This window comes from Magallana gigas, chromosome 2, assembly GCF_963853765.1.
Source record: "Magallana gigas chromosome 2, xbMagGiga1.1, whole genome shotgun sequence".
NCBI lineage: Eukaryota > Metazoa > Mollusca > Bivalvia > Ostreida > Ostreidae > Magallana > Magallana gigas.
Window position 1 is genome coordinate 17,693,110 of NC_088854.1, and position 20,958 is coordinate 17,714,067.

The 20,958-nt window shown below is 30.7% G+C and overlaps 1 protein-coding gene and 1 long non-coding RNA gene across 2 annotated transcripts; both read right to left on the reverse strand.

Moving 5' to 3' along the window:
• Positions 1-146: 146 nt before the first annotated feature.
• LOC117681562 (uncharacterized) lies at positions 147-7,471 on the reverse strand. Its single transcript, XR_010710831.1, has 5 exons — positions 7,369-7,471; positions 5,101-5,400; positions 3,486-3,779; positions 519-812; positions 147-283 (listed from the first exon to the last, which is right to left on the reverse strand). It is a non-coding gene; the product is annotated as an uncharacterized lncRNA (long non-coding RNA).
• A 1,242-nt stretch (positions 7,472-8,713) lies between these two features.
• On the reverse strand, positions 8,714-15,680 carry LOC117681560 (uncharacterized). The gene is made up of 7 exons (XM_066073315.1): positions 15,650-15,680; positions 13,823-13,889; positions 12,172-13,457; positions 11,770-11,860; positions 11,408-11,455; positions 10,063-10,401; positions 8,714-9,071 (listed from the first exon to the last, which is right to left on the reverse strand). The coding sequence occupies exons 1-7, from the start codon at positions 15,677-15,679 to the stop codon at positions 8,824-8,826; spliced, it is 2,109 nt and encodes a 702-aa protein (XP_065929387.1). The 5' UTR covers position 15,680; the 3' UTR covers positions 8,714-8,823.
• Positions 15,681-20,958: the final 5,278 nt, after the last annotated feature.

Genomic DNA, 20,958 nt, shown 5'->3' on the forward strand with positions numbered 1-20,958 from the left:
TCTGATCTCTTTGTAATTAATTTATTTTCGATATACATTTTAAAAAGAGGTTAATTGTAAAAATTTTCAAAATAAAAAGAATTCAAAATTTTATGATTAGAATTGTAGCAAATTACAAACTTGAAACAAAAGTATCAAAACTATAAAAAATTAACGTTTACTGTATTTTTCTTCCGCAAACACTGCAGAACAACAACAGTGGAGAGAGCAACGATGATGGCTAGTAAAATACCAGTGGTTGTACCAAATGCCACAGGAGAAAGACATTGAGTGGCATCATCCGCTTTGTTTGTACATAATTATATAAGTAGAACATACATTTACATGTTATATTTCTTGATCATGAAAAAATTCAATTCACGTCATTTTACCAAACTCTAGGAAGCATTATAATATTGTCTGTGCTTTAAAAAAAGGAAAAAATAATATAACATTTTTTCTATCTTTTATCCAGTAATGTATCTAGCATACTTTAACTCCTATTTTTATGAATTGTGTTTTACACACCGATCACTTACAAGTAATGGTTAACTTCTTAGCGTTTGAGTACGCAGCATAATGATATAGCGACTGGTTTAGTTTGCAGTAACAGTACTGTTGATGATAATTCATCTCTGCTCGGAAAATGATTTTTGACGTTGATCCAGTTTGCTCTACTCTGTTGCTTGGAAGACTTCGTTTTCCACAAAACCAGCCCCATGAAACGTCGGGATCTTTCACTTGGGATACCGAACAAACAAGGCCTACGTCTTCCCCTTCTCTCACAGCCATTGGTGTTAAAGTAAGAACAGCAGGTGGGTCGTCAGGAATATCTAAGTAAAAGTGTTTTAAGGAATATTATAAACCCATCAATTTTATTTCTAAAAACTGTTTATTTTACAGAGTATAAAAGGTTTCCAAATCACCATATCGTGTTTTAGAATCCATATCACCTCTTTATAAAACTGATTAAGTACATGTATTTACACAATGAACACCGTTTGCTTTTTAAGCGCGTTTAAAAATGAATTTGTTCAATTTATTTTAAAAGAAATAAACGGAAATTTGACGGAAAGAACGCCCTAACACATTATATACTCCTCGACACAGAATCAGACAATATAGGGTTTCCCAATGGCGAAAAACCTGCTCTGGTTCTCCCCTTCTGTTTCTTGATTACAATACAGGAATATTCTGTCTATATGTGAACCTTATGCATATTCTGTCTTGTTTAACTTAACTTATTTATTAAAATGAAAGGTAATAAAACAATTAATGTTTACTTAAATTGATCAATTTTAACAAAACATCTATATTCATAAGTAGTAATTACATTTAAGGACATTTAATTGTTAAGTGAAATGGAAAAAAAAATGGCGATCTAAATGTAAATTTAAGCTACTTCATTCCGAGGTCAGTAGCGTGTTCCGGAGAAAGTCTGAGGCAAGACGATAGACGATATAAGTAGTAAATTGCATAAAAAATGTAATGGTAATAATTTTCTTTTCCACAGAATTTGTGTATAATTACGGCTAATCAATCCAAAACTAGCGTTTGTGCGCAATAAATGCACATTTTTTTCAATGAATAGCACTGTAGCTCCCAAGTCGTCAATCCGATTTGTTTTCAGACCAGGAGCTACAGACCTGCAGCTAAATTCTCCTATGCAGTTACTCTTGCAAAACGGAAGTGAAACAGTGCTTGGACCTGAGTGCAAATCATCAACGCTGATGAGACTCAAGACGAAGTACTTGAAAATAATCGATAATTTCGATGTAATGTATTCAGAAGCATTATTTTTTTAAGGAAACTTATTTCTGTCATTTTTGAACAGGATGTTATTGATATTCTTTCCATTCTACAAACAAACAAAGCTGTTTGAAAAATGCTATAAGCCACAAAATGCTTTAAAGTACTATGTACATGTATAATATTGCAAAGCCTCTAAGTTTGTTGTTTCGCCGTTCTTTAGCAGTCTGTTTTTACATATTACTAAAAAATATCTAATGTTCTACCTTTGTTTAAGAAAAGTGACTCATTTCAAATGTCCAGTTACAGACCTGTTTCTCTGTTAAGTAGTGTTCCCAAAGTAATGGAGGGCATACTTTTTAAACATATATACATTTTTATTTAATGAAAAAAATCTTTTTAATAAATATCAAGCTGGATTTCTACCCTGCCTCTCTACAGTATATCTACTTATAGAAACATATGATCACATACTTAAAGCTGTAGATCAAGGTAAATCATGCTGTATGATACTTGTCAAAAGCGTTTGACCGCGTCTGGCACAATGGTTTACTTTTAAAATTCCAGACTTACAATGTCACTGGAAAATGGTTTAACAGTTACCTTAAACATATGCAACACTGATCTTCTTTTAACCCTGTATAATTATGCTGGTGTTATACAAGGCTCAGTACTGCATACTCTGTTGTTCCTTATTTATCCAAATATCCAAATGATACATTAGATAACTATCATAATGACAATTCTATAGAAATTGGTTAAAGTACATGCGTTATGTACATAGCGTATGTTTATCAATATTTATTAAGAAATGTGTAATTAAGTTCGGTGATGAGCCTGTCGACACCGGGTCAGAAATCTAAATAAAATGCTTCTACTGACCACGGTGCGTCAGATCAGTATTATGCACTTGATCGCATTTACTTATAAGGAGGAGAATGTTGCAGCACAGTATCCGTGCGTATAAAATTGGGGTGCGGGAAACACAGCTCTCCAGTAGTCATCTGAAAGCTGTCATTCTGCCTCCTCTTTTTATACAGGTTTATATAATGTTGCATAAATATTCTTCCTTACCTGACCTTGTATTTATATAATTGTAAACATTATTTTGTATCGCATGCTACGTTGATATGGTTTAAGGGGGAAAAACAAACATTAAATAAATAAATAAACTATTGTCATATGATTTGAAGATTGAAACAGGAAGATGTAATTGAAATAGGAGTAGAAGGAAATATGATTTATGTTATCTAGATGATATTGAAAATGAGTTTCATTATTTATTGGTCCATTTTTTTGTAATTTAAGTCACTACCCGGAAGACATAACCTCTTTAAATTCATAAATTGGTTTGTAGTACAAATACTTAAGAAAAAATGAACAGTTATTGTAGCCGACTTTGGTTTTTATTGCGTATGCTTTTGTGCATTCTCGTACAGTGCCACGAATTTTCAATTTATGAGAAATAGTTTGGATACATCTTATGAAATTAAGCACAATTAATAAATCATAGATAAAAATATTTGGATTATTCAAGAAACTTTTATATTTTAAACAATTTTCTCGTTTTTATGAAGTATTGAAAACTGAAGCGTTGAAATAGTTGGCTGTTAGATTGCTTTAAAACTGAACGCCTTGAAAAATAGAATTTATCCACGGGGTTATATTTTTCGCGTGATGCTTAAAGTAAAAAATTAAAATATAATTAATATACTTGTTTATTTAAAATAATATGAAGTATTACGTCTGTCACTTACAGAAAATAGTAAACTCAATGACATCGGAAAACTCATCATATTGATAGTAAGAGCTCGAAGATGTTCCTCTGCATCTACATCCGATAGTTTTGTCATCAAAGTTTATATTCAAGTTTAGATATGACTCTAACTGAACACTCGTACCGGATATTGGAGCTTGATTACCACAGAACCACCTCCATGAAATTTGTGGATAACCAAGGGAAGTTTAATTGCATTTGGCTTGTATGCTCTCTACAGATCGGACAGTTGAAGAAGACAAAGCATATATCATCGGTTTAGTTGGAGGAGGATCTGCAAAGAGGATTTTAAACCTATTGTAAAGTTTTATATAACATATGTTAAGGAGGCTGAGTGGTCAATAAATTAACCATCAGATATGCCTTAATTTTTAAAAATGATAATTTAGGATATATATATATATATATATATATATATATATATATATATATATATATATATATATATATATATATATATATATATATATATATATTGAAACACAATAAAATCCACAGTGGTCGGCGAGTTATAGATAAAAATTAAATAAGAAAACACGAAAAACGTTCAATATAGCTTAAGCGCTTTCATTTTAAAATCTTCAGAAGCTATATATATATAGCTATATATATATAGCTTCTGAAGATTTTAAAATGAAAGCGCTTAAGCTATATTGAACGTTTTTCGTGTTTTTATATATATATATATATATATATATATATATATATATATATATATATATATATATATATATATATATATATGATTTGCGATGATATATGATTTTTATCCAAGGAGTTGGATAAAAATCATAAACCATCGCAAGTCAAGAGAGATTCTTTTTATCAGATGTTTTACCGTTTACACGTTAAACCTCAATCTCTTGTTAAAACTCAATCTTTCTGTAAACATTTCAGTTGTGAGCCACACATATAAGACGTCAACAACTATACGCATTGAAAAAAGTTCTTAAGAAACGAACATTTCACATTCTGGTATATTTTTATCATTTTAATTAAAAAAAACTGAAACAGCATTAAATGCTCCACATTTATATATCTTGGCTTTTCAACTGAATATTATTTTGTTACTTTTTCATACTACGTCAATAGTCTACCTAAAGCTACGTTATGTTTAATTATGACGTCACATGGCGTAAGAACACACAGTGGAATATCAAAAATTTATCCCATGAGTGATATCCACCGTGTATTGAGATAACCATGTGGTATATATATATATATATATATATATATATATATATATATATATATATATATATATATATATATATGCTTCTCTTCTTTTTTAGGAGATCAATATACCCTAAAATGGCCAGGGCTATTCAGCCCTCTTAATTGCTTTAGGAAGAATACCCTTACGTTCATTTATATTTGTGAAAGAAAATATATGTAGATCTGATACTATTGAATATATTCTTCCTACATTTAACAATTCATAATTAAAAAGTTATAAAAATAAAGATATTATTTATTCTATTTGATATTTCATATCAAAATATATTTGCATTATCAATGATATAATATTTCAATAACTGATAGTCTTCTCACGGTGATATCTAAATAGTTAACAAACGAAAGTGATTCACACTTACGATAGACATAGAGTATATATCTGTTTGATGAAGTCTCGTTATAGACCAATGAAGTAGATGGCGATGTCGCTCTACAGTAGCAAGCTTTCTGATGGTATTTCCACAACAGCGGGAAAGACAGATAGGTATAGGTAGTTGAATTTGTAATATCACTCATCATTTGCTCGTCACCACAAAACCAGCTCCATACGACAGGGGGATCACCAAGAGAAGACAGATAACAATGGAATTTCATTGTATCTCCCTCATAACCACTTGTCGAATAATAGTTTGACATTGATGGTCTATATGTTGGAATGGCTTTAAAGTATGTAAATCAGACTGATTAACTTTCCACATATTTATTGCAATGTACACGTACTTTCTAAAAGAATTATATCTAAGTGTTAGAAATACACGTTGTCCCTTTTCTGCTTAAATTCTATTGTAAAGGCTTTCATTCTTATCGACATGCATTTTCTGATAGATAGATAGATAGATAGATAGATAGATAGATAGATAGATAGATAGATAGATAGATAGATAGATAGACAGAAAGATAGATAGATGCTACATTTTAAACAACTGGATACCCATTGATAAAGTAGCTATTATGTAAAAGCTTTTCAAGTGAATGAAGAGTAGATACAGATTTCGGAATGCAATGAGGCGTATGACAAAAATTGCAGGATTGTTACTATTGTGTTTTATTGTAGTTTAGAATGTGGCATTTTATATTGTATTTGTACTTTGTCATTTTTTATATTATTTGATAAATGACCATTCTTATTACTTAATCAATGTCTTGAGTTGTATTGTGCCAAACGGAGCACCACCATATCCGTTATCATAATGTCGATTTCATTTGATAAATATTCCTTTGTTTATATGTATAATCTTCTTGTAAATTCATGAAAAACATTTGTTATACATAGAGTTAAAGAGGCACTGGCAAAGATATGTGTGCCTTAAAACATTGGCGCATCAGGCCAATAGAAATCCAGCAATTAATTTTTTTAACCGAGTTATCGTTTTGTTAAATCATTATTTTTTTTTCGCAATTTTGAAGTGGAAGAAATATGTTAAGGAAGAATGATGCACCTATCGATATTAATGTGGAGGGGATGAAAAAAAAATTGTAATCAAAATACTTTCACTGTTTAGAATTGTTAAAATTCAACAATTTTTGATTAAAAAATGTTTTAAAATTTTTTGGAAAGTTAAAATTTGTTACAGCCCAAGCGGAGTTCAATCTCAAGACTTACAGATTTGTAGTTAACTCTAACCTTTTTCGCCATGCTGTTAGGTAACAATTTCGGAAAAGAAAAGGTTTATAGAATTATGTTTGATTTTGATCGGAATTACGTCACAATATTGAGGTGTCCCATACCACCTTAATCGCAGTTATCATGAGAAATAAACACAAAACTGTCTGTGCTCTATCCGTTGATGTTAGCACACTGTTGGGTTTGGTGGTTCTGCTGTAAACACTCGCCATAATCAAACAATGTTTCTACTTCTCAGGGTAATTCATTTTTAAAGAGCATTAAAATGACATAAACTAGCATGTGGAAATGAAATAGAAAACAAATCACGTTGACAATGTCTCTAATGATTTGCTTACCTACATCACGGTGTAATTCTGTGTTCGCGCTACCCATAGTATTATACATGCATTTGCACGCTACGGATACCAAAGTACTGGTTGATGGAGTACAAAACTAGTGCATTGAGCATGTTCAAGTTTGTATCCACTAATTCTATTTTTGGTTCATTTTGATTAAAGCATATCATCTTTTTACGATGCATCTGTGCAGAAACATATATAAGGTCTGAATGTAGTCAAATTGTAAATGGTCTTGTTTGTAGAATCTTGAATCTATAATTATTAAAATATTAAATCAAATAAAATATTGGTGCATATTTTATGAAAATGGATCTAATTTTCATGATTACAATGTATATGTACATATGTAAGTTAAGATAGAAACCTTATTAAATTCAACACAAAACCAAAAATGCTGTGAGCTCAGTGGTTAATTTATAGAACATTTTTATACGACAGAATCAGTAAAAAAAAGTCACTGCAATTGTAAAATTGTGTAAAACTGTGAAGAAAAAAAATCCAAATCTTGTTGGGCAAAATATTGGTAGCTAGCCAATTGGTTAAATTGAGAAAAACCCGATAAAGCGACTAAGACTTGGCTGACCTTGAAAAGCAAAGGTATCAATTGTTAAAAGCTAAACAAGGGACTGCATGTTACAAATTTTGAAAAAGATAAAACTCACTGTCTCCAGCAACATATGAACTCACATACAGCAGGATTATAAAAATCATATCCATATTTAACATGAATACTTGTGATGTTTTTTACGGAAAACTTGTATTAATAAGAGACTAGGTTGACCAGGAAGTACAGCGTATATGATAAGGTTTTGGGTTGTGCTCTTTTGTGAAACTTTACACAGTTCAGTAATTCTAACATACTGATCTGCTGACGCTTGCATCAATTTGTTTATTGTATATATACATACATAATGGCAGATACATTCCATTTTTATTGATAACTTCTAATTCACTGTTCATATCCTAACCTGAAGTGTTCTCCATAGACCCTCTTTCATTCTTAAAAATTATCTTTTTAAATCTACCTACATATATCAAAGTGATCATCAGGGAAGGATAAGGTAATTTTTAAAGTGCTCGATCATGGGTATCCATTTTCGTCCTAAGAAAACAGTACACAAACTAACTTTCAGAAATTGCTGCGATACAATATATTAAACTAAACACAATAAAGGATTTTACGGATAGACATATTTTCAATTATTCAAGAATTTTTTTTTCGATATTTACGTTGTTCAGTAGGTAAACGTCTGCATTTAGGATGTTTTGATAAATTAACGCTTTACAGAAGTGGATCAAAAGAAACTATATAGACAGATTTGTTATTTGTTAGAGGTTATTCTTTTTTTTTAAACTCTAATGCCAGTAAATACCCGAAATCATTTATTTAAGAAAACATCGAATTCGCAGATTGTAATTATTGTGAAGTTCTTTGCTGAATAAGTAATAATTTTGCCTGTACTTACAAGATTAGCGTATTACGGTGCTTATGAACCTATTTGGATTTTATTTTGTGATGAGGATTTTGCACCAAAACTCTTTTGTCAAAAAAGGAGCAAATATTTGCAGTTTGATATATTGAGATTATTCCTTTTGAAACTAGACAATAATATTTGTTTATTTTTTTTTTTTGCTTTGCTTTGTTTTTTGGGGGGTTTTTTGACATAAAAGGTTTAATATAACATTTCTTATCACATATAACAATTTGAGGAAATGTCTAGTGAATAATATTGATTATAATCTTAGAAGTGCAATAAATAGTAAGTCCATGGAAGTTACGCATGAATTAAAAATGACTTTTTTGCTTGTAAATCTTTTTGTTGAAAACCAAAACCAATCGGCGTTTTTGTCCTACCGATATACCTGGTCTTCACAGGTTCTGTGGATATATCCTACTGGTGTCCTTCCAAGCAAGTGATGCAGCTCTGAATCACACCAATAATTGTTATTAAACTGCCCCCCTCCCCCCTTCCAAAAAAGAGGATATGAAACTTCATTTTCTTAGGATAACATTTTTCTAATACTGCATATAACATCATTATTTTTTGTTTTGTTTTTCTTTTGATTAATATAGGCAATCACATCTAGAGGACTTCGTTTGATGCATTTAACAGGATCTACCAATGCACAGATCGAAGGGAATTACTGAAAAGTTTTCTCCTTATAAAATGTGATTTTCGACTGTTTGCATTGGTCTCTTCATTATCGTCGTCATCATCTGCTCTTTTCAAAAGTATACAACATTTTTTGCAGCAGATTCCAAGTGCACCGATGATGATTAGAGTCACTGTGCCAACAGTGGCGTATTCCGCGTAGATCAACCATTCTTGAGTCCGGAGGTCTTCGAATGTATACGAGTCCTTTCCTTGACAAAAAAACGATATGCTGTTCAATTATTTATGAAACTCTTTACAGTAAGATTCATCATACAAAACTTTCATATAAAAGTTAAGTGAATTTTCTTCATATAAAAAGGGAACAGCAAGCAAGGGCACCCCCGTGAGAAATGAGAAATTGCTATATATTCATAATTGTTATACATGTAACGTGTACTAGTCCTGATATTGATACGAAATCTGATAACTATTGCTGTCAGAATCCACCACAATTTTGCTTGTTGATTTAGGATGGAAGTTTTATGAATTCTTTTGGTATAGCGCAGAAAAATAATATTAGTTAACTCAACAAACTTTCTTTGCCTATAAAGATGGGGTGGTAAAATTTAAGCTGATTAAATTCACATATTACATGTTAATTACAAAAGTTATGCCTCGGACCACCAAGGGAAACAAAACACTCTGAATGCCCCCCCCCCCCCCCCGTGCATAATCTCTCTCTTTCTCTCCCTCTGTTTTATAGCAATTATCTTATTTGTCCGAACAAAAATCTTATTCGTCCAAACAATAACAATAAACAAATCCTAATTCGTATGAACAAATAGCTCAATTCGTTCTAACAAGTATCTAATTTGTCCGATCTAATAGCTAATTCTTTCGAACAAATTGTACATTCGTCCGAACAAATACGCAGTTCGTCCAATCAAATACCTAATATGTCAGAATAACTATAACTATAACTATATATATATATATATATATATATATATATATATATATATATATATATATATATATATATATATAATTGGCATTTCCACGCCGCTGTAAGAAGGAAACGAATTCAGATTGGTTTGAGAATTTTATGAGAAAAGAAAATTACCTTTGCTTGCATATGAAGTAATTTGGTGATACAGAAGTTATTCCTTGCATGATAATTAATAAACTCTATAATTGAACTTTTTGTTCATTGCTTTTCACCTGTTATTGTTTATAACAAAAATTTACTCTGTGTTTTACCTATAATATGCGTTGGTATTTTTCTTGTCGTCGTTTTCATTGTTGTGATTGGTTTGGAAATCGTATCGAATGTCATTCTTTCATTGTTTACAATGCTTGTAATGACAGTGGATGTAGATCCAGCCTTGGTTTGAGGTAGTCTGGTTGAAGTAGTCGTTTTATGTTGTACATGGATGTCGGAAATCCTAGTGGTAGCCATTGCTGATACACCCGAGGTTCTTGGAATGTTGACAGTGGTTAAGAATTTGGTATTTGTACTTCGTTTTGTTCTCATGAATCCTGTAGTTATTGCTGTGTCTGTTGTCGTGTCGGTGGTGTCCAGGATGTTATGAGTACTTTCTGTAATTGATTATAGATTAAAAGTTATTCTTCATGTAGCGTAAAGTACAGAAATATATTTGTTAACTTTTTAGATATGCAGTTTAACTCAGTGTCAATAGAAGTACGGAAAGATTTTTGAATATTATATGCATCTATATTTTATTAAAATCTTGGCCCCATCCTGCAGACAGTACCCCAATTCCGGGGGTCATGAATTTATACTTGGTAATGGACTTTATGGTGTTAATACATATGCAATCAGTTTCTATTCTTTTAAAAAAATTATTTTATATTCGGTAATTTTCGTGATGATCTTATTTTAGCTTTCCGCAATATTGTTTACATCGCAAAATATTTAATGGGCAGACATTTTATCCAGTATTGTTTGCTATGAGAAAATTTTCAATTGCAAAACATGACTGACGCAAATGAACATAGTTACATTTTCTTCTTTTTCGCTTTGTAACGGGCGAACACCCCCCCCCCCCCCCCCCGGATATACGGTATTCGTTAATACTTTATAGCCATAGCCATTCGTTAACACGATATGACAATTTCATCCCAAGGGATATAAAATTTGTAAACCTGTAGACTTCCTTATCTAACTCTAAATTCTGTTTTTCTATTAAATGTACCAATGTTGATTTCTCAAAATTGACCAAATTTTGACAGTTTTGGCCTTGCTTCTAGGTCCTTTGTGTATTAAGATTCCTGAAAATTACAATTTATGTTTTCTAACTTCAAGGACACATCATACCATGTTTAAAAGAACTGGTCATGTTGTTTTCAATTAATTAAACATTTTGAATTCTTAACGCACGGCACATGGCGCACGACGACGGCCGTATGTATACATGTACATGTAACTCTTCGGTGACTCAGATGACCCAATGAAAATTAAGCAGTTAATAATCAACATGAAGTAGAGAGCAATTGTAGTTATGATTGCTATTTATCTCATATAAGCCATTAACATGTAATCTTTTTAAGACAAATCGTTATTAATGTATAAATATTAACTTACTGGTTTCTTCAATACAGTCTTCATCTATGATCCCATCTCCATCATTATCTATTGAACAATTCAAACATGACAATACTTTAAATGGTATGTGGTCTTTTTATAACTTGAAAAATCTCATAATATATTTTACTGTGAAATATTGTACAAAACAATGATGGAATGTAAAGAGGCATAGGAATAACTTTGATTAAAAGTCATTGTTTATAATTATGATCTCATAGATATGATATAACTGTTTAAGTTATATGTCCAATTCATAATATATAATATAATATTAATATTTATTTAGATACGGACACAAATGAATTAAACTTTAGCACAAACAACAGCTAATCATCAATCGATTGACATTATTTGCTTACCTGTGAAGTCTCCACAAATTTCTTCATCTACTTTTCCATCACAATCATTGTCAAGTCCATCTCCAACCTCCATTGATGTCAAAATACAATCCTAAACAACCAATGAAAAACGCCAAATAGTAAACAGGTGTATTATTTTATGAATAGTTGTAATCTTGATTTTCAGAACAATGTCATATAAATGCATTGAATGTCTGTCTCTTGACTAATTCATGAGCGATTTTGACTTTACTTTCTATGCAAACTGTACAGAAAAATATAAAAAAAATCAAGAAGGACCTATTAAAAAATGTACATTTAACTCAATTATATTAGAGAAATACGCGCAAACATGTGTTTTCATTACCTAGACGTATAAATGTATTATCCATTTAAAAAAGATATTTGACACATATGTCTTACCTTATACATTGGTGTCAATCTTTGACCAATAGGATAAGCATATGATTCATGCATCATCCCTCCATACAAGATTCCACCAAACGGTACAATTCCCGAGGAATGTTCTAAAGTATGACTTCCTGGTGAGAGTTTTATGTATCCTGTCGTGACATTGGCACTATAAACAATATTTAAAAACTCCTGCTGCTGAAGGGGTTTATTATCAAGCAATAAATGATTGTATGACGAACCTTCCATTATAAACAAAAATATGTTAGTAAAGTTGGTGTTTGTAGATGACATTGGTGTCAAAAAAGAGTAAAACACATTGCTTTGCTCTATTGGTGGGACAAGAGTCATAGCCGGATCCCCTTCATGACCATTAGAACCACTGGGTACATACTGAATTGTTAAGATAGGTTTGTTAGAAGATACTAGAAAAGCGGTTTGAACAAGCGTGTCGTAAAACTCTCCAGATTCCAAATTATGCGTCATACTATTTACAGAAACTGTTGTGCCATTTGCACTAGCCAATATTCTTAACAGATTTGGATTTGTATCAGGAATTGGACTCACTGCAAAATGTTTGCCCCAAACATTCAGTGGAGGTATTTGCTCCTCAATGTGATCTCTTGTTTTTCCTACTCCGATGCTTGTGACAGTAGCTCCTCCAAAAACAGATATTTTATGTGAAGACTGAACAAAGGTCCCTGTCAAGTCACCTCGACAATGGAGCTGTATTACTTCATACCTGTTTATTGTAGTGTTTAGCCAGTCGCCATTTCGATAATGTTTCGTTTCAAGGTATACATTATTACCATTGTTTATTTTTATCTGAATATTAATCATTGTTCTGTTGTTTGTTCCTACGAGGAGTATTGCAGATTTATAGAAATTTTGAGAGTTAGAATAGAAGGATGGCACATAATATTGCATCCCCAAAACATCAACGGGCAAACCAAGGAATCCATCAGTTGATTGGTGTGCCTCATTTATTCCAAACACGGCAATTTCATCTGAGGAAGCGATAAAGACGGCGTTATTTGATCTGACTGCCCCTAAATTTCTGAGAGTTTTTGGTAGTGTTACCTCCATAACAGCCCCTCTCTTCACTGTAATGTTTTCGCCGCGGTATAAAGTTTTTGCCAGTGGAGCTGTAATTGAGACCTTCACGGAAACTGGAGAAGAGGTTGTAATAAATAATTTTATTGGTAGTTTTGAAGGATTTCCAGTTTGTGCTACCGAGGCTTCCATGAATCCTAAAACGAAGGATTTTCCCATATTGTCTGGAATATCTCTACCTAAAACTAAAAGCAAAATAAGAACATGCCAAAAATATAACAATGAAAACCGCAAACTTAAGACTGAATAAAGATTTTCTATATATGTAAAGAAACATATTTTTCTCATTTTTAAATGAAGTAGATGACTTCAGTCAAGAGGAAGTTTTTGCAATTTTATCCACACCAGTAGTTGAATCACCTTTTAAAATGTAAATTATTTCTCTCTCAGCCAACTGCCCAACTGCCCTTATACTATTTTGATGAATTATTTCAAGATGGTTTGATTTACAAAAAATAAAAGTAAATAAAAAAAAGTAAATCCACGTATTCATTAAATTTGTAAAAGTGTCCTCTATTCATTAAAAAAAAGACGGGATGTTTTCACATACCAGAACATATAGCTATCCATAGAAAGGATGCAAACAAAAGTCGTCCAGAATTAGAAATCATTGTATTCTGAAACAAAAACGGAATATATTTTTTTTCAAGTGAAAATTGAGTTTGAATAAGTTTTACCATAATAATATGAATATCTTTTCTGCTTGGCAAGCCACTGAAACTTTGTCATATGTCAATCAATATATATACAGACATTCAGTCATCATTACATTATAAAAATAAAATACATGTATTAACATCAATTAAGAAAATTATTTAACATAAAAATCAAAGTAGTAAGAAACAAATGAAATCAATCTACATGATTTGTGGGCTGTATTTTCTTTACAGTTTTTTTTAATATGCACTTATTTAAAACAGAATGGAATTTTATCGTTAATACTAAAGCAGGTGAATTATTAGTGCAAACTTATGATATAGGTTTTAATCAGCCTGGCATGACATGTCTCAATATAGATTGAATAGTTTACTAACATGTTGATTTAGACGTCGCCAGTGTCGATCTGAAACATTCTTGAAGATACTGTATAGAATCGATATCATTCAGTGGGAAATTAAACCCCACACAAGTTGAAAATGCTTTAAATCATAGAGATACTTAAATGAAGAGGTGTATCACTCATTGGAACGAAAGAATTGCTGGCCAGATGGACGACGCAGTTAATAAATAATCTGAATTGTCAATACGTTATGACAGAAAATCAATTGTACATAAAAGGTAACTTCAGACATTTGTCAATAAATGTCAAACGACTTTAAGATAAACCGTTTGTATATGAAAATTGTTCATTATCAATTTGATATGGTAACCATTGAATTTCCAATGCTTTTAAGAAATACAGATAACTGATCGTATATTGAGATGAATAAAATCATAACTTCTGTACTTTATTTATCTATTTGCATGCATCTTCTTTATTCTGTATCTTTTACAAGTTGCATCATACAAAAGTTTAAGAAATAAAAACAAAAATAAAGATAAAAATATTAAGACAACCATACCAATTCTTGTATGAATAAAAAGAGTGTTTCATTTTATATCGCTAAGGCATTTCTTACAGTAGAAAATAAATTGTTTCTTTGGAAGTCTGTTCATAATCGCAATATCATATCTATATGAATTTTTTTCTATATGAAATACACGTTTAACGTATTGATTAGGGCAATCATTTTTTTAAATAGAACAATTCATTTATAATTGATTACTTTTTAACAATTTTATCTGGGTTTTTGTTAAAATCAAACCTAGTCTATATCTTTAAGTGTAAAACCCAACAGCATTTTCTCATTTGTTCTCAAAACCATAATAAAACAAAGTGTGGAAACCAAGTGAAGACACTCACAGACTGACTCACAAACAAAACAAAATTCTTTTGATTTTACCGGTAGAAAAAAATTACATCGCTTTTTGATGAATTAAGATCAAACTTTTTTTATAGAGAAAATTATGGTATCAACTCAACTAGAGAACGATTATATTTTATTATAACAGAAAAGACGTAACTTAGGTTGCGTCGCCCATAGAAAACAACAGAATGATTGCAAAAATATACATGTATAATTATAAACTCTCTCTCTCTCTCTCTCTCTCTCTCTCTCTCTCTCTAACATTTTAAAATATCTTTATATTTACTTTATTTTCCTAAATTGCACAGATTCTACACTTTTTTGTTGCAATTAAAACCATTTTGATTTATTAAATTTTGTAGTGGTAGAGTAAATCATAGTTGTCTTTGTATTTGAAATTATACGTTATTGATAGTGCTCTAAAATTAACAAAATTGATCAAGAAAATTTAAAAAAATATATATACAAACCGTCATGTTAAATGACTCCCTCCCTTGCATTGCCAGTAATCACTGTAGCCTATTTTCATAAAGTGTCTTTTTAAATCATAAAGATAACCTTTATTCATAGTTTTAATCTTCAATTTAAATGGAAATAGTGTAGGTAATATAGATTAACTTTAGTTTAAAATAAATCTTTAAAGTCAGTTGTCATAAGTTTTAGTGTAAGAGCCGTTATTTTTGTAATTTTGAATTATGGTTTCAGTAGACTGTGAAAGTTCTTGATTAACATATATCAATCATAGGCTTATATATTTTTTGTGCTTTTTGAATTCTAATATTAAAACACAAGAAGATAAACAATTTTGTGTATAACTATAAATGTTTCTTAATTGATCTCAATTTGTGGAAATAAATACAATGTATGGTCAATATTAACGCCAAAATACATTGGAACGTAAATTTCGTTTTCGCTTCCCTGTTCTCAACGACGGTAGATAAATTCATTGACTTTAAGATATTTAGATATAAGACTAAAAGATATTTTACATTTTATTAAACGTTTACTTACTAAACAAAAATGTTATTTTATAAATATTTGTAGAAAGTTCTTTTGTTGTGTCCGTTATAAAACTGATGTATGATATTTAATCTTTTTTTTATAAAGTGCGCTGCTTTGGTCCTATATAATTAAGTAAAATGCTCTTAGTAAATTGATAAAAAAAAATCATTTCGCGTGTACTTAATCTAATGTAACATGAATATTTCTATGCTTTTTATACATATATGATTTAGAAACAATACTATTTTTTTTAAAATTTGAATTCAACTGAAAATGTTTGCAGAGTGGATCAATTGATTGCAAAGATTATTTTTTTCTAAAGTGCGTTAGATATAATATGGTCGATAATAATGCATATATACATTGGGTTTATATTTTATTGTCTCCTTTCCGTGCTTAATGACGGTGTGTCATTTTATAGGTTTTAGAACAAATTTACACTCTCCTTATTTTACAACCTTTTTTAACATTTAAAGTTAAATGTCTCAATGATAACAAAAGTTAGTGAACAACCATCAGCCATTTAAATTTTTTTCAAAGTGCGGTCTTCAAAATGCATATATTTTTTTAAATGTTCGTTGCTGTACAGAATCGAAAGTTTCAGTGTAATATGTAGTTGAAAACATCAATAAATCAAATATCAAAAATGCACATTACTTATTTTTTGTATATGATCCCGAGAACTGTAATTGAAAGAAAGAAGTTCAACACATTCATATAAATGCTTTTCGATTCAAATATTACGATGAACAATCATGTCAACTTTTGCGAATCTACATATGCATGGGTCGAATACTAGGACCCCTGATGCTAGCTTGGGCGTTACTCCTTTTCTTGCGTCTATGTCGTTTTTCATCCTCATGATGACAGCTTTATGTTTTTATCTAAATATGCAGTCAGTTTTTATTCTGTATCAGGAGACGTTGCTTAAACATTGTATACATTAACATTAAATGACCATTTTGGCCGCACTCTGCATTAGAAACCTACCCTATACACCATATGAATATTTTGGTCCCGCCCTACATTCAAATCCCTTCATTTGGAGACTTGAAATTTAAAGTCTTGATTGATGGCTTTGGTTTATTTTTATGTGTAGTCTGTTTTTATTCAGTATCAACAGAAGTAAAGAATACGATTCCAAAAAAAGAAAAAGATTAAACGCATTAACACTATCTGATTATTTTGGCCCCGCCCTAGAGTCAGAAACCCTACTTTAAGGGACATGAAATCTAAAATTTTGGTGGAAGACTTCCTGGTCTACAAAATTATAAATTCAGCTTCCCTACAGGTGTGTTGGAGTAGGTAAAATATTTTAAAACATTATCATCATACATCCATTTTGGCCCCACCCTCGAGTCAAACCCATACTCCAGGGACATGGAATTTACAACTTTAGTAGAGGATTTCCTGGTTAACATAATTATGAAGTCAGTTTTTGGGAGACGAGAAGATTTTTAAGCATTATATGCATTAACACTATATAACCATATCCCCCCCCCCCATTTATCTTTGTAGAAGCCAATTACTTTTTATCTAGAATGTGTCACTTGTTAATTCAAATACATTTTTCTTTTTTAAAATGCGTACAAATAGATTAAATAGAGTCCTTATTATAGGTTCTATTCACAGGAAATAAAATTGTAAAGTATTAAACTAAGGAAAAGATATATTAATGATGAAATCATTATATTTTAAATAAACTAAAGTAATACAGACTTCTGCAGATGTTATAATAATGAATAATGATAATTATTGAAAAAGCGTACTAGTGTGATCACATGAGAAATTGGGCAGGAATGAAAAGAAAAAAGGCCTGGATAAAACAGCAATAAAGAGTCAACTTTTAATGTGCCCTTACTTCTCTTTATATTAAGGACTGGGAATAATCTGAAGTAAGAAAAACTTTTATAGAATAATACGTGTTGAGGCTATATTATTCCATAAAGCTTAAAAGTATAAAACTATAATACTATCATTTAAAAGAATGTTAAAGGTTTGATATTTCAAAATATAGATGTCTTAAATATCGTTATCAATATTCAACTATGTAATAGATGAAAGTGTTAAAGTGGGGAAAAGATTTTGTTTACATTTTTTTTTATTCTTATTCTTTTCCTTGTATTTTTTAGTATGAAAGCATTCCAAGGTTTAAGTGAGACAAGTGCCTAGGGTCTGAGCTCACTTTGTCACCCTTTATGTAAAGAAAAATTACGTATTTTCCACTTGATGTTTTTGTTGACAATATGTACATTGTTCAAAGCAATAATGAGTGAATGAGTGATATGATATTATATGTCGCCATAAGTGTAAAATGAAATCAGACTTTCTCTCTTAGTTGTTGGTTGTTTTGTTGTCGTGGTCTGTATAGTTGATGCAGTTGGTCTGGCTTTTGAACTTGTGAATGATGTTTCGTTGTTGCAATTTCAGTCGTTCCTTATAATAAAGAGTTGCATGTCATGCCATATCATATCATCAAATACTCCTTTTTCCTGATCATCCATAATTGGTTAATTTCTATTACATTCTAAATTTAGATGTGAAAACACTAGCCTGGGTGTTAGTTTCAAGAACAATTAACTGTAACAATGATTTACTAGTAGATGATGTAGGCCGCATTGTTTTGGATTACAAAATAGCACACCAGTTCCTACGAACTTGCAATGATCTTTGGTTTAACAATTTGCAAAGATCTGCTCCTTTAGAATTGACTGTACGGAGTTTGCCCTTCAAATTGTTATTCTAGTCTATCGTAAGTAGGAAATTGCTACTTTTGTAAATTATTGGTGGTAACTATTTTAAATGTACACATGATATAATTTATGATTACCGGTATGTTACGGGATTTATCACTGGACACAATTTAACTATATTGTAACAGATTTAATTGCCACTACTGATGATAGATATATGGCTCTGAAACATACACAAACATACATAAACATGCACATCACAAGACAACACAAACACATATATATCAAGTACAATAACTCAATTCAATCATATTTACTACTTTAATGAAATGGAAATTAGATCAAATTAAAATCCAATCAATTGTTCATATTTCACCATTATTATTAAGAATGATCAATATGTAAATTTATCACATACATGCCTATTTATGACTTTTAGATATAAATGTCAAGAATAAGTATAGACACAGTTTAGACAATTTGGACACCACATACATTTATATGTTAGTTACACAAAACATTGATCTTACCAGATATATGGTATTAGAACCTATGCAATTGACATCACTGTAAATTACTCATATAGGAATGACTCTTCAAATCAACCAAATAAATAATCGTTTACTGATAAAATATTTACTTTAGGGTCTTTCGTTTCCAACGGAAGACCCTCTTGTTTTTCTTCGGTTTCTTTTTATTATTATTTTATTTTTCATTTTTTTTGCTGACTCCTTCTCGGCTTTATATCTCAAAAAGTTTTCATCCGATTTCAATGAAATTTTCAGAGCTTTTGTAAAGTTACCGTGTCTCAAAGATGTTAAAGTTTCAGCATTTACGTCACTTCCGTTCAAATTTGGCAGCCATTTTTAAATTAAAAAAAAGTGATTTTGTCCGGAAGAAATCTCCGTAAAATTTAAAGATATCGCTTTGAAATTTTTACTGATGATAGATGTATCAATTCTAGAATGTACTGGTAGGTTTAATTTTGTTCATCAATTTTTCTTCAAAACCGGAAGCAGTTCCAATTTTTGGAAATTTTCATTTTTTTTAACAAAATAAGACAATACTACAGTCTTCTAGAACTTGCCATGGTGAATTTAAATCTGAAATCCGTTTGATAATCAGACGATGCATTACAGAGATATCGAGGTTTAAAAATTGATTTTTCCGGAAATTTTTATTCCGCGTCCTTGGTTTTAAAAATAGCGTAATGTTCAAAGTAAAATTAATTCGTACCAAAAATAATTGTTAAGTCGTGCTTGAACACATTCTGATTTTTTTTGTCAAGTCGTTCTTGAAATCAGAAAGGTTTTTGTTAATTCGTACTTAAAATCATTCGGATTTTGTTAAGTCGTCCCAGGAATAATTCGATTTTTTCATCTTTTTATTTTGGTTACTCTTGTTGTTGGTTTAATAGCTCTGCTTCTTACAGGAACTTCCGGCTTTACTTCCGACATTAACGGAAGACCCACTCGTTGCTTTGCAACGAGCTTTGCTCTAGTTTTAATTTATAATTTTTTCTTTCACACAACTTAATAAAGTTAATACACTCTCTTACTTTAGGTCTTAGTCCAAGTCTATATAGAATGAAATATAATAGACCACTCTCAACAGTAGTCACTGGTGAAATTAAATCAAACACTCTAAAATCACTCTACCTTCAAAAACCTTAAAACCAACCGACCAAAGTTAAGAATCACTAGACCATCTGAATACTCTCTACTTTACATGTATGGAAACCCATAAGTGACTTTACCAAATGAATGACGAATAAAACTGTATAATATGGAAACATATGACAGCTATAATAAATTTATTCAAACAACCAATAATTAAAATCACTTGCAACCTGTTCTATCACAAACTCTCCTTTGTTCGAAAAATGACTTCCACGTCATTTCACAAGTAAGAGCCCAAAAAATTTGAATAAACAGGGACAATATCAGTGTTATTTAACAAATAACACATTAAATTTTATTTGCATGTATAAAGTTAAATTCAGTCGCATAGATCTCTGACATTCATGCATAGCTGAAATAAAACATGATATGTTCATTCTGGAATTTTTAATCAGTTACTCAGTT